This window comes from Zalophus californianus, chromosome 4 (genome assembly GCF_009762305.2).
Source record: "Zalophus californianus isolate mZalCal1 chromosome 4, mZalCal1.pri.v2, whole genome shotgun sequence".
NCBI lineage: Eukaryota > Metazoa > Chordata > Mammalia > Carnivora > Otariidae > Zalophus > Zalophus californianus.
The window spans coordinates 174,503,922-174,519,720 of NC_045598.1; the positions used below are offsets into that span (position 1 = coordinate 174,503,922).

At 45.8% G+C, this 15,799-nt stretch overlaps 1 protein-coding gene across 2 annotated transcripts in view; it reads right to left on the reverse strand.

Annotated features, from left to right (window-relative positions):
• The window catches only part of ANXA13 (annexin A13), a 56,752-nt gene that overhangs the window by 20,379 nt on the left and 20,574 nt on the right, over positions 1-15,799 (reverse strand). For both annotated transcript variants that reach the window (XM_027602650.1, XM_027602567.1), the window contains one exon: positions 7,870-7,945. In XM_027602650.1, coding sequence (XP_027458451.1) covers positions 7,870-7,945 — 76 coding nt within the window. The remainder of the gene's footprint in view (positions 1-7,869; positions 7,946-15,799) is intronic.

Here is a 15,799-nt window from a genome sequence, read left to right on the forward strand (position 1 = left end):
GAATATCCTGTAGAATGTCCATGGAGACTGGATTGGAAAGAGGATCCATGTATTGAAGGTGTGGGAATGAGAAAGACTACTTAAACAGCAAACCCTGAATTAGATTCTTCAGCTTGGATTCAAATAATGCCTCTTCCTTTACTGGCTGTATGATATATATATTGTATATATGCATACACACACACACAGACACACACAGACACACACACCATTGACCCTTGAATAATACAGGGGTTAGGGGTACCAATTCCCCTTGCAGTAGAAAATTCATGTATAACTTGTGAGTCTCCAAAAACCTAAGGACTTATGTAATAGTCTACTATTGACCAGAAGCCTCACTGATAACATAAACAGTCAATTCACACATTTTTGTATGTTTTGTGTATCATATATTGTAGTCTTATAATAAACTAGAGAAAAGTAAACGTTACTGAGAAAATCATAAGGAAGAGAACATACATTTACAGTACTGTAAAAAAATCTACATATAAGTGGACCCATTCAGTTCCAACCTGTGTTGCTCAAGGGTCAACCATATATAAAATCTCACTAAGGTATTAAATGTGTGATTTTGCTGACGTTTTGTAAAGGACAGGGCCTGAAGGAGTTGATTAAAAGAAGAATATTATGTCACTAGTACTCAGATTGACCAAAATTGTGGGAGGTGGTAGCCAAATGATTGAGGTTTGAAAGCCTATTACAGAATGTGGACTCTGGCCACAGAGACCCAGTGAGAGCTCCACGTGAGGATGGAGGATTGGAGAGATGCATCTATAAACCCAGGAACATCTGAGGCCACCAGAAGCAGGGCAGAAGCCTGGGACAGGAACTTCCTAGTGCCTTCAGTGGGGAGTATGGCCTGCCGACTCCTTAACTTCAGGCTCTGGCTTCCAGGACTGGGAGACAATGGGTCTCTGCTGTTTTAAGCCACATGGTTTGTGGTACTTTGTTATGGCAGCTCTAGGAAACTCATACACCCCCTACTCTCAGCTGTATGTCAAGATTTCCAGAAAGGAGCCCCAAACCCTCTCTTCACAGCCAGAGTCTGCAGAGTCCTGCCTTGGCCCGTTCCCACCCCTACTCCCAGTGGCCGCTCCCTGTGACTAGCACGGGCTTGGTCACTTTGGAAGGGAACTGAATTAGTTGAACTTGTGCCATCGCTCCCACCCAGCTGAGCGATCAGGATCTGCAAGGAACAAGAGGTGGTAGATGCGTTTGATGCCTTTTGGTGGAAGGATTGGGGGAAGACAAATCTGGGTGGTAGGTACAGGGGAGGTGTGGACGGAAGGGGGGGCATGACTGTAGAGAGGGGGAAGGGAATAAAAAGACTCTCCTTCTGTTTGTGCTGGCGGAGGCCGACCTGTTTACCCATGTCTCGACTCTGGCACCGCCGGTCCTCACAGCGGTACCCAGGGAGACGGGCATAGGAGAGCTGTGTGCGGGTCCTGGCAAGCTATGTGTCCTCAGACTGTTCACATAGTCTCAGGGATTAGCTCCAGCTGTACGATTCTGGGAAGACCTAGCTGTTTGATTCCAGCTGGAGAAACAGAAAATTCTAGGATGAGCTCACCTACAAGAAGAGTGGTGGTTAATCGCCACCTAGCTCTGGTTCATTTCGAGTGCTGTTATTTATGTTGTTCCTCCAAATTTTTTCCTGCATTACCTCTGTCATGGGTATCCAATTACTTCCTCTGTGACTTTTTTTTTTTTTAATTTCTGAGTGCCAGAAATCTCATTTCAGAAGGAATTTCTTTTTCTCATAAAACTCTACTGATTCGGCCCCTTTCTTTCTGTGAGGGCTGCTTCTGCCCAGGTCAAGGGCCTCCGCATCTCAGGCCTGGATCCCTGCTGGTGTCATCCCTGGATGGAGCCTTCCTGCCTCCCAGGTGGCCCATTCACTGGATTGTGCCAGCCAGGAATCTGGGGCTCATCCTTCGCTCTCTCCCCACACTCCACACCCAGTTAGTTACCACGAAGACCTCACTATTCCACTTCCTTGGTATCTCTCAGAACCACTCACTTCTCTTCACCCTCACCTTTGTCACATTGCTCAGCAGAACCACGGATACCCAACGGGGTTCCTGCGTCAAACACACCTTTTCCAACAAGCATTCACCATCCCCAGAACACGCTTGCATATGAGCAGCTCACCTGCTCATTCTTCTGTATAAAAGCTTATAACATTGGGCCCTTCAAATCCAGAATAGTCTCGACTCTTCAGTGGGGCATATGAGGCCTTTTGGAGTCCCTTCTACTTGCCTTTCAAAGTCATGTGCCTCCTACCCATCCTCTCCCAGCTTCTCCCTAACCCATGGGCAGCTCCGAGAACAAGCAACACTTTCTTTCTCACCTCTGGGTCTTGGCATGGGCTCTTCCCTCTACCTGGAACATCTTTCCTTTGATCCTCACCTTCGCTCCCACTCCTCCTTTAGGACTCAACTCAATGTACTTTTTTGGAACAGATGAGGCATTCTGCCTTCTGTGTGCCTCACATGGCCTGTTCTCTGTCCCATCTCTGCCATGCCACATTGCACGTCCCGTGGGACGGGGGGGTTCACTTACTGCTGTAGCCACACAGAAGAAGCCTCTCAATATTCATCAACTTGCTGAATGCATGGATATTTAAATGCATGCATATATGGGTGAATGACTGACTGACTGAATGAGTGAGTGAATAAAGACTTCTGCATAGCATCATGAGAGATCTTGTCTCTGCATTGGTGTAAGCTGCATGTACCACTTGGGTGGGCTCTATGTAGCAGGGACCAATTGGAAATCTACTCTGATGCCAGAGTCAACCCATATCTGGATAATTCAGGAAAGTCAACATTTTAAAATTAATGTTTTTTAGATTTTCCTTCCTGGAATGCTTTAGAAAGTGAGACCAGGGACCAAAGCAGTTCTGGGATGGCTCAGCAATAGCCTGGAGGCTGGGGGACAGCATGGAAGTGACCAGATTTCCCTCAAGCCCTTTGAATCTGGGTTTCAGGTTTATCCTGGGAGGCTTTCCCACTACCCGACCAAGAAGTGATTTACTGAACAATGACCTCATTTTACATTTCACAATACGTGTGTCATATAAGCAGTCTGTGCTGCTGAACGATTTCCTGTAAACATTTACAATGGTTTGAGGCACTGGGGCCAGTCCCCAGTGGTTCTGGGAAAGACTTCTTAAAAAACAAGAAGGAACCTCAGCCCTGCCTGTGCATCGGACACTGCAGGGTAATTATACAGTAGAGGTCAGGCCCAGGGTGATTAGCCTCCTCGCTTTTGCTCTCCCAGCAATTTTCTGGGAGGACACTGAGCTGAGTTCCAGCAGGAGGGAGGCTGCTGGGTTTGAAGTGCCCTCCTCTTCACACCCGGGGCCCGTGTGCCACATAAGGGATCTGGGCAGTGGGCTGGGGGCTGCGGTTCGGCTTCCCCCGCGGGCTCCACACGTCAGCCCCAGCAGCCTGGCTGAGCGGGGGGCTGTGGGCTTCCCAATCCCTTGGTGTCTCCTTTGCAAATGGGGGTGCAGGGAAGATTAGAGGAAGCCACGAGTGGGGAGAACCTTGCCTGCCAGGGAGGGTCATTGCTTTTCACTTGCCCACTGTGTTCGTTTCCTGAGGCTCCTGTAACAATGACCACAAGCTCAATGGCTCGAGACAGCGATATATTCCCTCGCGAGTCAGAGACCAGAAGGCTGAAATCATGATGTGAGCAAGGCCACGCTCCCACCAGAGGCTCTGGGGTCAAATCTGTTCCTCGCCTCTTCCAACTTCCGGAGGCTGCCGGCAATCCTTAGCTCAGCTTCTGGAACATTACTCCACGCTCTGCTTCGGCTCCGCACGGTCTCTCCCTGCGTGTCTGCTTCTCTCCTGCCACTCTCTCACTTCTTTTTAAAAAAATATTTATTTATTTAAGTAATCTTTGCATGCAACGTGGGACTCGAACTCACGACCCTAAGATCAAGGGTTGCATGCTCCACTGACTGAGCCAGCCAGGCGCCCCTCTTCTCTCTCTCTCTCTCTTTTTTTTAAAGATTTATTTATTTATTTGACAGAGAGAGACACAGTGAGAGAGGGAACAGAAGCAGGGGGAGTGGGAGAGGGAGAAGCAGGCTTCCCGCTGAGCAGGGAACCCAACGTAGGGCTCGATCCCAGGACCCTGGGACCATGGCCTGAGCTGAAGACAGATGCTTAACAACTGAGCCACCCAGGTGCCCCTGCCCCTTTTCTCTTCTAAAGATACTTGTCAACGGATTTAGGGCCCACCCAGGTAATCCAGGTTGATCCCTTCTCGAGGTCCTTAACTTAATTACAGCTGCAAAGACCCTTTAGCCAATTAAGGTCACATTCACAGGTTCTGGGTGGACGTATCTTTGGGGGGGAGCACCATTCCACCTGGTACACCCGCAGTGATGAAGAACAAAGGCCACTCAAGGGCGGGCCTCTTCGCTGCTCATACTGATCTAATGGGCTTTGTGGGGATTTTGGATCCGAGCTTATCATTCAAAAGGAACCGACTAGCATTAATGAGGGCCAATGAAGTGCTGAGCACTGTGATGCCTCCTTAACCTCAGCCCCTCTCTGTAACGAGGCCTTATTGGCTCCATTTTGCAGTGAGAAAACGAAGGTCACAGCACCAGTAGGTACCAGAGCAGGGGCTCAAAGCCAGGTCCAAAATTCATTCCCATGCCTAGCGAGGGGAAAGAGAATTGGGCTCGGGGTCACAAGATCTGAGTTCTAGACCTGGTTCCCCTCCAGTGTGCCTTGAAAAGCATTAACCTTGGTGGATCTCAGATGGATTAGACCTTGCTCCCCAAAGCGCAGTTCTAGGACTCGTACCATCAGCATCACCTGGGAACTTACTAGAAATGCTGGATCTCAGAAACTACGTTGAACTACCAGTCTGAATCTGTGTATTAACACCCTGGTGAGAAGTCATGAACTAGAACTAGGGTAATCTCCATGGCAGCTTTTCTTTCTGGAGCCTCTTTCTGTGTTTCTTTGAGGGAGAATGACAAGCATCCTTTTACATTTCAGAAAGGATAATAGGTATTGGGTCCATGCACTCTCAGGTTTAAGGCCTTTTCCTTAGAAGGGCCAGCAGAGGGGCACGGAGTTCTAAGAGGAAGGCCTGACAAAGAGTGTCAGTGTAGTGAGGAGGATAAAAGGCTGTTCTGGATTAACCAAGACCCAGACCACACACATTGTTAGGACCTAGGAAAGCAGGGGCACCAAAGAAACAAGGAAATCTGTAAGTTTTATGTGATTTGGAAAAATCAAATATTATTTGAGGATAGAGCATTCTTATTTTGAATCCTGTAGGAGGATGAGTGGGTGGGGAGTGCACATAATCTTTTTGATGAGTAGGGCCCCTACACCCACCGTGCCCCATAGAGTGGATACGTGTGGCTATGCAGGACGTGATGTGTGGCTGGATCAAGTTGAAATGTTCTGTAAGTGTAGAACACACTATAAGTCTTTTGAGGACTTAATGTGAAAAAAAAAAAGGTGTCAAATATCTCATTAATAATTTTTATATTGTCTGTTGAGATTTTTTGATACGGTATTGACTTAGCTAATGTATATTTTTCAAATTAATTTCACCCGCTTTTTTTAAATTTGGCTTTTCAAAAACTTAAAATGACCTTATCACTCACCTTTGTGGCTATGGGACAACATGGCCCTAGTTATGTAAAGCCAGCCCTGGCAGGGCTGGGATATCAATGAGACGGGTACATGGTCTGGCAGACAAATTTTGCCAGATGCAATTTTGCTTTGGCTTGCACTTTTTAAAAAAAAAGATTATTTATTTGCGAGAGAGAGAGAGTGGAGGGGCAGAGGAAGAGAGAGAATCTCAAGCAGACTCCCTGCTGAGCGCAGAGCCCAACGTGGGGCTTGATCTCACGATCTCACGACCCTGAGATCATGACCTGAGCCAAAACCAAGAGTTGGATGCTCAACTGACTGAGCCACACAGGTGTCCCTGCCTTGCACTTTTTAATAGAGGTTGGAATTCTAGAATTCTAGACCTTCAACCAAATCATAGCTTTCCAAGATGGCCCTAGTTTCCAATCCCCCCCATTCTCATTTCCTAACTTTTTGACCGTGGCAAGATCTTTAACCTCTGAGCCTCAGTATTCTCATCTGTTAAATCGTTAGAATACAGCTTTATAGGGTTGTTGAGAGGGTTATACAAGACGACCTGTGTGCAGTGCCCAGCTTAGCACTTGGCACATAGAAGGTGCTCTACAACAGTAATCAGCACAACAGTGGTACCACCTTGAAATCACATCCAAAAGGGAGAAGAAAACACTGATTTTTGGCATTCAGTAGGTGTTCCATCTGTTCTTTCTGAACTTAACTCACTAAGTGGCTAAGAATGTGGAGATTTATCATTGATGCAGCTGAGTTGTTCCCACACCCACTTTGCTCCTGTCTCCAACCCACATCCAGGTGTCAGGACCTCACTTGAGAAGCAGCAGGGAAGCACCTGTGAGGCTGGCTCAGCCACTCAGCAAGACTCAGAACTATAAACATCCTACCACTTCCAGGCAAACATGGCTCCTGACAGCTGTTGTCCAAATACAACATGAGCCAGGTCAGGATATGAGCAAGAAGCAACTCCTTTCTGCTGAGCTTTCCACTGATGCCCCCCTTCCCCCGCACCCAAACCAAGCAAGCTAGTTGTCATCCTTCATTTCCAGCTCCCTCTCCCTCTGATTCATTCAAGAACACTTACTAAGTAAGTGTTCACTTACTTTTACCACTTTCTTACCAGATCTTCTCCAACCCCAACTCCCTTGGAACTTCTCCAACATTTCTTGGGCAAGACAGACTATTTTATATTCAGATCATTCCTTATATTGAAGCAAAATATCTCTTCTTAGAACTTCCACTATGGATTCCAGTTCTTTCTCTGGAGTCACACAAAGAATTTATGGCCGTACTTGTTGTACCACAATACCCATTCCTAGGAAAGTAAATCTTCACTGATTTACTCCTAAGTAAAAATCTAGCACCTGTTTTTGCAAAACAATATGCAAAGCGAAAGAAGCCAGATGCAAAAGGTCACATATTGCATGATTCCATTTGTATGAAATGTCCAGAATAGGCAAATCCATAGAGACAGAAAGTGGATTATGATTGCCTGGACCTGAAGGGAAGGGGGAGTGGGGAGTGGCTGCTAATAGGAATGGGGTTTCTTTTGGGGCAGTGAAAATGTTCTGGAATTAATAATGACGGTTACCAATCCTGTGAATATACTAAAACCTGGGTTTCTGGGACTAGAAAGTTGTTTCATCAGAGACCTCCTTGGGTCTCAGGGCCTCTCCTCATGGCCTTATTTCTAGATGCTCTCCCCTTCATCTCACCTTGTTATTGGGGTTACCTTATTCCTGATCTCTTTCTTAGTCTCTTATTCTTAGTCATGCACTTACCTTAGGCATCGATGTAAATGGCTTCTCTGGTCTGACCCTTGATTCTTGACCTTGGCCACAGTTTTATGTTTACTTGATCTGCTTCTAGATGCAGTTCCCAGATCCCTAATCCAGCTTTCATCACACCCTATTTCCCACCACCTCTCATGAAAGGGATCAGAGGGGCTTGGATGACATTAGGATTGCATGACTACACTTCTCATGAAGTTTCTTCGACCTCAAGGTCAAATTCAATGTCATGGTATCCAGTTTTTAACTATCCTTTTGAATCTTGAAATGCATTAGGATCCGATTATAGTTTGGGGATCTTTTACAAAGAGAACCCTAGAAGTAATTAACCTGGGTTAGCGTGGAATGCACAAGGTCATCTTCCTAAGATCATGGGAAAGTTGGACATGAGATCAAATTTAACCAACTTCAAAAGTAAGTTAAAATACAAAACATACCCATTCCTTTGCAGGCTTTGTTCAGCTTTTTGGCATCCTGATCCACATCAAAACCCTGATGACTTCTCGCTTTGGCCTGGAGAAAATAGTTGAAAAGGTGAGTGGACAACATAGGCATTCTTGAATTATCTCTGGCTGACATTGGTAGTTATTTGGAAGATGAAGAAGTCATCCAAGTGAGGGACCAGCTGCCACTTTATACGTGGGTACATGTGGAAATCAGCTGAGGAAACTCTGGCCCCAGAGAGATGACTGGTACTCCTTGGAGCCAGCTGGCCTTGGATGACCACTGAAAATGGGCCCCTCTGTTCATAAGGACAATCAGCCTGGCCATCTCTGAGATGAGATGTTTTGACATCAATGCTACCTTTGTGTGACTGCCTCTGAGACAGAGAATAATACAGTGGGCCCATGTCCTGGAATGCTCATTCTCCCCTTTTGCCACGAGACACAAGTGTGTCTAAGGAAAAGGTGTTGCCAGGCAGAAAATGAAGGTTCTAGGACCTTATCACAGAAAAATTTGGTGACCTGGACTAAAGCTTTGCCATCCACACAATGAGAGATACAATATTTAGTTTGCCAGAGATACCTATGGAAGAGCAATAGCAGAGTTACTGGTTTTTACTGTTCCTTGGGGAGAGAATATTCTGTTTATACACTAAGCTAGTGTTTCTCAGACTTTGGTCATTGGTATAGTACATGCACCAATTTGCTATTAAAGTCTACATTATTATTATTTGCTTATTATTTTTCTTCCAGCTGACCTACTTGGTTTTTACTTAAAGTTATTTTAAAAAGGAAATCTATTAGCACTAAAATGGAAAAACAGGGGCACCTGGGTGGCTCAGTGGGTTAAGTGACTGCCTTCAGCTCAGGTCATGATCCTGGAGTCCCAGGATAGAGTCCCGCATTGGGCTCCCCGCTCAGTGGGAAGCCTGCTTCTCCCTCTGACCCTCCCCCCTATCATGTGCTCTCTCTCTCTCTCTCTCATTCTCTCTCTCTCAAAATAATAAATAAATAAAACCTTTAAAAAAATAAAAATAAAAAATAAAATGGAAAAACAGTATTAGTTGCCTAAAGAAAAGGTCAACATAAAAATAGATGTGTTGCTATTAAGAATGTAAAGATGTGAGGTTAATTGCAATGACACTACTAATAGCTTTGAAAAGACCCTGTGTTTTCTGAGCTCTTGGCCTTCCCTCACAGATTCTCTTGGATGACATGTGTCCCTTATTTCTGGTGTAAGTGCTACTGTCTATACCATTCCCCTGTCTTGCCGTTCATTTCCTTTGGCCCCCATAGGGAAGAAATAGGAAACCAGTAGGCCCAGTAGATATGTTGTGTTTGTCTGGCATCGCTATTCCTTTGGGGGGCCTCCCTATCCCCCATTTTATGTGTTTTCATTGGGGCTGTCAGTCATGAGGGTTAAGCTCCGTTGTCCTGCCCTTGGGTGGACACAGACCCTGTCAGTCTGGCAACTGTCGTGAATGACTCAGAAGTGGGAGTATAATCCAAGTAGGATCAGAGTCTTTTCTTTGGTTGATATTGAGATATTGAAAAAGAGAGAGAGAGAGAGAGAGAGATCTTCTGACTGGGCTTGTTCAACTGAAACAGTGAGTCTAGAGTGAAGCAAGGCAGAGACAAAAAGAGTGGAAATATGGAGAGAGAAAGAGAGATTGAATACCACTGTATAAACCCTGAGACACAGAAATGCTTGTTTCCTAGCACTTCCCAGTTTTGTTAATGAACCACCACTTTCTTGAAGTTAATGAGTTGGATTTCTGCCCTTGCAACCAAGTGTTCTGACTCATATCCGTGGACTAGAGGAGGGCTGGCTTCGAGACCTTGGTTAATGGACAGTCATGTAATCCTAGAGCCAAAGGGATCTTTTAGGGCCTCCGGTCACCTCTCTGCTTTATGGAATCACTCCATGGCAGGGCCCATCTTGAAGTATCTATTTCTGAAGCATGCAGGCAAGGGGACTCACATTTGTTGAGCACCTGCCTCATGCCTGACAATTTCTTTGTTTACAGACCTTTCTTCATTATCTGGGTTCAGGACATCTGGGTTCAGGCCGGTTAGGGAATGTGTCTGAAGCCTCATGGGACGTAGGGCTGCACCCGGCTTGGATTGCCTCCTCACACCCACGCTTAGTCCCGTGCACCATCCTGCCTCGTGCTCCAAGTATGACTTGGGCCTTTTTGTTCAGCAGGGGGATGACATATCCCATTTTTCTTTCCAAATGTCTTGTGTGGTGTGAGAAAGCTATCTGGTGCTGCTGAAGGCTTGTTGGCAGGATCAGCGCCATAATTTGCAGGGCTCAGTGCAAAATGAAAATGTAGGATCCGTGTTTGAAATGGATTTAGAACTTTAAAGATGGTGACATCGGAGCATTAAAGCCAATGCGAGGCCTTTCTGGGCATGGGGCCTGTGTGACTGCATGGGCTGCACACTATACAGCCCATCCTGCCTGTTGATCGAATTCTCTGAGTGTGGGAGCATGGGAATAGCAATCTCAGAAGAGCGCATGGTGTCTTGGCTTTTCATTAGAAGTATTTTGTGGAGGGTTCCAGTAGTTAGAATTGAACCAGAGCAGCCGACATCTCCTCTTAACAGGCTGATTCATAAACTGCTCTTTTAGCCTCCTCAGTGCTGAGAATGTGGTGGGACACTTACTCTCTGCCCCGCTTCCCATAAATGGAGACAGAGATGCTGGGCTCTGTGAACAACTCTGCAGGTGGTGCCCCGGCTGAGGGCAGGGGGGCTGGAGTTCAGCTGGGGTTACGTTTGCTCAGGCCCGGCCCGGCAGGGCAGGGCCAGAGGGACACATTTTTTCCTCATTTCCGCAAAGTTGTGGCCAGGACTTGCAGAAGCCATGTGGAGACTTGCTTGAGATGACTGGGCCAGCCTGGCTCTGTCAGGTATGAAAGAGCATTCCCATCCTTCATCCCCTTAGTGGTTTAGTAAGGTGGTTCCATGATGCACCTGTCACAGAGTTATGGGAGCACAAAGAAGGGGAAACTGTAGCTCAGAGGCCGACTCAGTCAACACCAAGTGTTGTTTGAAATTAAAGAAATTAATGTAAGTTTCTATTAAAAAAACAGAAAAAAGGGAAAAAACCCTCTGAACGTCTAGTTTATTCAAGGCTAAAAAACAAAGATGTATTTGTCATTTGGTCCAAAATAAGTGACATGGGGGAGGGGGGCAGTGGGACAATGTTGAACCACATGTTAGGAATAAAGATGATATTGAGATAACTTTTTCCTTTTTGCTTAATTGAAAATGCAGTATTTAGTTAGTGAGACCCCTGTTGGACTTCTGACTCATAGAACCGTAGGATGATAAATGTACGTTGTCTTTAAAAAATGCAGTGTAAAATTCTCTGTCAGACGCACAACCACAGGTGGAAATCAACCGTTCCCAAGTTCCTTCTAAGAACCGCTCTTAAGCCATGCTGGTTATCTTTCCTAATTCAAAGAGAATTCAGTCTTGTTCCTCATAACAGCAGGCTATTTGGTGTCGGAGTGAAGGAATCATGTGATGGGACTTATTTAAAAGTGGGGAGGGAGGTGAGAAACCAGTCTGTTAGGAATTTCCCCCTCTGCGTGGCTGGGACTGCCTCCACAATGGATGCATTCATCAGTGCCGCCCAGTGTTGATGCAAGGGGTGGCCTTGGCTTGTTCTGAGGAGCTGGGTAACCACCTTCCCTGGAATGTATATGGAGCGGACATTCCACCTCCATTGTTCATTGTTGGCAAGCCAGGCAGCTGACTTTGGGTCCTCAGGCTCGGTTTCCCATCAGATTTCATTTTTGAAACCTGAGGCCACCGAGCAGAACTTCCACGCAAGGATCTGCAGGTATGCGCACGTCAGACACAAAATGGCCGTTCAGGGGACTCCAGCATGAGGACAGACACCACTGTGAGGATTTAGGCAAATACACGACATTCCACCTGCTTTCTAGACAACGTTGAAGCAGAGCAACATTCCTTTTTTGTTTTCTTTCAGTTTCTCTCTTCACAGCATTTGCCTGACACTCGAGACACATTAAAAGGATAACATGTTAGATGTTAATTAAAATGATTACAGAAGTCTGGGCTTTGAGCCCACGTGAATCCAAGTTTGAATGTGGTTCTGTCCCTTAGCAGCCATGTGAACTTGGGCCATTAACCTCTAAGCCCTCATTTTCTCAACTGTAAAATGGGGGCAATGTCTCCCTTATAAGATCTGAGGCTTACGCGAGATAACATTTTAAAGGCTAGATAGGGAGCCACAGAACTGCTAGGATTTCCTCGGCTTCTCTGGGTCAGCTCTTGGTTTTTGGTCTCATAGTGATACTAGGTTTTCAATTCTGCATATTTTGATTGGACACATTTGGAAGATTATCTATCTATCTATCTATCTATCTATCTATCTATCTATCTATCTATCATCTATCTGTCTGTCAATCTATCGGGAGATATCTTCCAAACTCGATATTGTGAGATATAGATATATCTCCAGTGCCCCAGACTGGATTTGAATCCCAGCATAGCTGCTCATTACTCATGTGACCTTGGGCAAGTTTGGGAAGCCCTCCGTGTTGTGGTTTCCTCATGGCAAATGTGGATAATAATAGTGTCTACTCATAGGTCTCTTATGAGAATCGAGATGAAATCCTTCATACAAAGCGTCTAAAATGAAGCCTAGCAGAGAGCGTGTGCTTAAAAAATGTAAACGATTAATATTTACTAAAGGCAGATCGGCAATGAAACTTCTAGACTATTTTAAATCCTCTCCTGCTTGTGGGGTTTTCACTTTGTAAATGGCACGCCAAGGATCAGTTTTTCATTGATCACCTGCAGTTTGGATCTAGAGTCCCAGACACATTTTTTCCACACCAGGCAGTAAAGTGGCTCATAATTCAGGCTGTGTGGAGTTCAGGCGACCCGGGAGGACACCCCAACACCACATTTTGTTAACTGCCTCATTTGACTAGTGTGATAATTAGCACTTCATGGAGTGTGAGAAGCTCACTGAGATACAGCCCTTGTGGGGTGCTTGCCAATGTGCCAGTGCAGTCAGGCTCACAGTGGAAGCAAATACCATTAACTCGACAAAAAGCACTGCCTGGTGCATGGATAAACTGGTATCTTTCAGTCTTGTTTTTGCTTCCTTCCAGTATGTCTACATGGCACTTCTCTGTGTCTCCATGTTCCTGCATCTTATTTTTTTTTAAAGATTTTATGTATTTATTGGAGAGGGAGAGAGAGAGAGAGAGAGCACAAGTGGGGTGAGGAGCAGAGGGAGAAGCAGACTCCCTGCTGAGCAGGGAACCCGATGCCGGACGTGATTCTGGGACTCCAGGATCATGACCTGAGCTGAAGGCAGACTTAACAGACTGAGCCACCCAGGATGTTCCTGCATCTTAAATAAGGAAATGAATGATCCATTTTTCTGGAAGAAGTAGGCATACAAAATAAACTGAGATACTACGAGCCTAGAGGCACTGTCACCTGGGCAGAAAGAATGCTGAAAACACCCACTCTTTGCAATGACTCAGACACCAGCCAGCTTCAGCACATCGATTGCCCAGGAGAGAGGTTGGCTCTTGTCTCAAGTTCCAATATCACCCCCTGCCCATAGCCCCACCAGCCAGAAGGGTCCGAGTGGAGAAACAGACACCTGACCAAAGGTTTCTGCCCCAGCGCAGTTCAAGGAAAGCTTGACCCCTAGGATCGAAGAGAACATTTGATAAAATCTTCCCCCAGCTTGCCGCAAACTCTGGGGATAGAGTTTGTGAAGAAGTTGGCTGAAGGATATGATTGGCAGACAGTTGCTATGTATTATATGGTAACCAGGATGTTCCAGGACCCAGCCTTAAGTGTACTTCTATTTAATGAGATTCCCATTCATCAGTCCTGGTGACCTGATCTATTTGGGAGAGCATCAAACCTGGCAGATAAGTATATACTTCTCATGAGAGACATGTGAATTTAATTAAAGAGCAATACGCAGCAGGCAAATTAGACTCTCCTCGGGAGGGTTCCTCCTCTCTCCCTGCTTCCTTCCCTTTTTTTTCTCTCCCTTCTTTTTTCCATCCTCCCCTATTCCTCTCTCCCCTTCCGTCAGCAGACACGTAGTGAAGATCTGCCATGTGGCAAGAGCTGCCCCAGGTGAGGGGGACTTGATTGAAGAAGTGTCATCCTTCCCCCAGGGAAATTAACAGGGATGCAGATCAATGACAAGTGCATTTATGAGAGGATGCACACTGTGGGTGCAAACAGCTGGGAGGAGGAAAAGGAATTTTTAGGGAGAGGCTGACATTTGTGCTGGTTCTTGAAAGATGACTAGGAGTTAGGCAGGCAAAATACAGACATACATACATACATACGGAGGGATGAAGGTGGGGGAAGGACGCTGCGGGGAGAGACTGCAGCATGATGCTTTCTGGGTCTGTGTACATGTGTGCCTACCTATGACCTGCCATTGAACTACTGCAGAACAGACCTGATTGATTTAACCAAGACATATGACATCACATGGACTTGGGAGTAGGACCTACTGTATTCAGTTATGCTTTGACCCTTGCCAGTTGTACGACACCCCCTGGGCAAGCTGACCCATCTCTCTGAGCCTTTGTTGTCTCGGTTTTAAAGTGGAGGTGCACCTGCTCATGGGTAGCTTGAGGTTTGGATGCAGTCGTGTGTGGGAAGCAGTGCCAGATTACACAGTGAGCCCTTGGTTGGTGGCACATAGGAGGTGCTCAGTGACATAAGGATGTAGGGGTCACTTGTAAACCCTGAAGCTTTATCAAAATGTAATAGGAGTGGCATTTTGATTGTTTGCTCTTTCCAGTGCAGTTCCCCAGAAGGCCCGGCTTGCTGCAATTTCCTCGGTAAATATTTGAAAGTGGTTGCCTGGTGTCCAGGCACTGAGACAGGAGGGCTCCGAGGAAGTACTGGAGAGCAGAGGGCAGAGGGCTCATTGTACACGGATCGAAATGGGGCTGCTCTTTGAGCCAACATGAAATCGGGAGCAGGCTGAGGAGAGATTAAAAATGAGGACCAGGATTAGAATCAGGTAGTGGCCTTGGCTTTTTAAGCAGGGAGGAAGGTAGAGGCAGGCAAGGGTTGGGCTGGGGAGAGCCTCGGACATGGCTGAATTCTCCCCATTGTAAGCAATGGCCATTGCCACTGCTAGTTAATGGTACCTTGAGCCAATGCTGGCGATTTGGGCCAACCTTGCTTTGTATAGATTTTAAAGTCATTATAGACTTGGGGAAACTGAGATCCAGTTTGGGAAAGAGACTTCTTTGTGGTCACATAGGTATCCATTCTCCCAAAGATACCTACCCTATTTTTCTCTCCTTGTGCTTTCTAAGTCTCTGTTTTCCATCTGAAAGATAACAATGTCTTGTGGGTTGTTACAAGGATATGCATCAAACACGCTTGGCAGGAAGCTTGGCCCGTGGTGAGTGCTCAGTGTTATTTTTATTACTTCCTTCCATCTTGACCTGCTTCCTATGGAGTGTCAAATGAGCCCCTGACATGTTGCTTTGTGTGGCACCTTTAAAATAACTGATTACATAATTTTGTCCTAAATCAGAAACCATTTTTTACTTACAGATAAGTAGTAAGCCGGGCTAAGAGTTGAAGAGAAATTTAAGGGATTACCACTTAAAATTGAGGATGATGGCAAAACACAAAGCACTTACTGTGTGCCAGGCACTGGCCCAAATAATTTACAAGTAATACTCATTTAATCCTCACAAAAACCTTATGAGATAAGTTGAGAAAACCAAGAAACAGAAAGGTCAATAAGTTGTCTGAAGTCACATAGCTACTAAGTGATGGAATTCAAACCTACACAGTCTGGATCCAGAATCTCTACCATTGACTTCCCATTAACCACATTTTTGTCCCTTTAAGAATTATTATTTTTTAATTT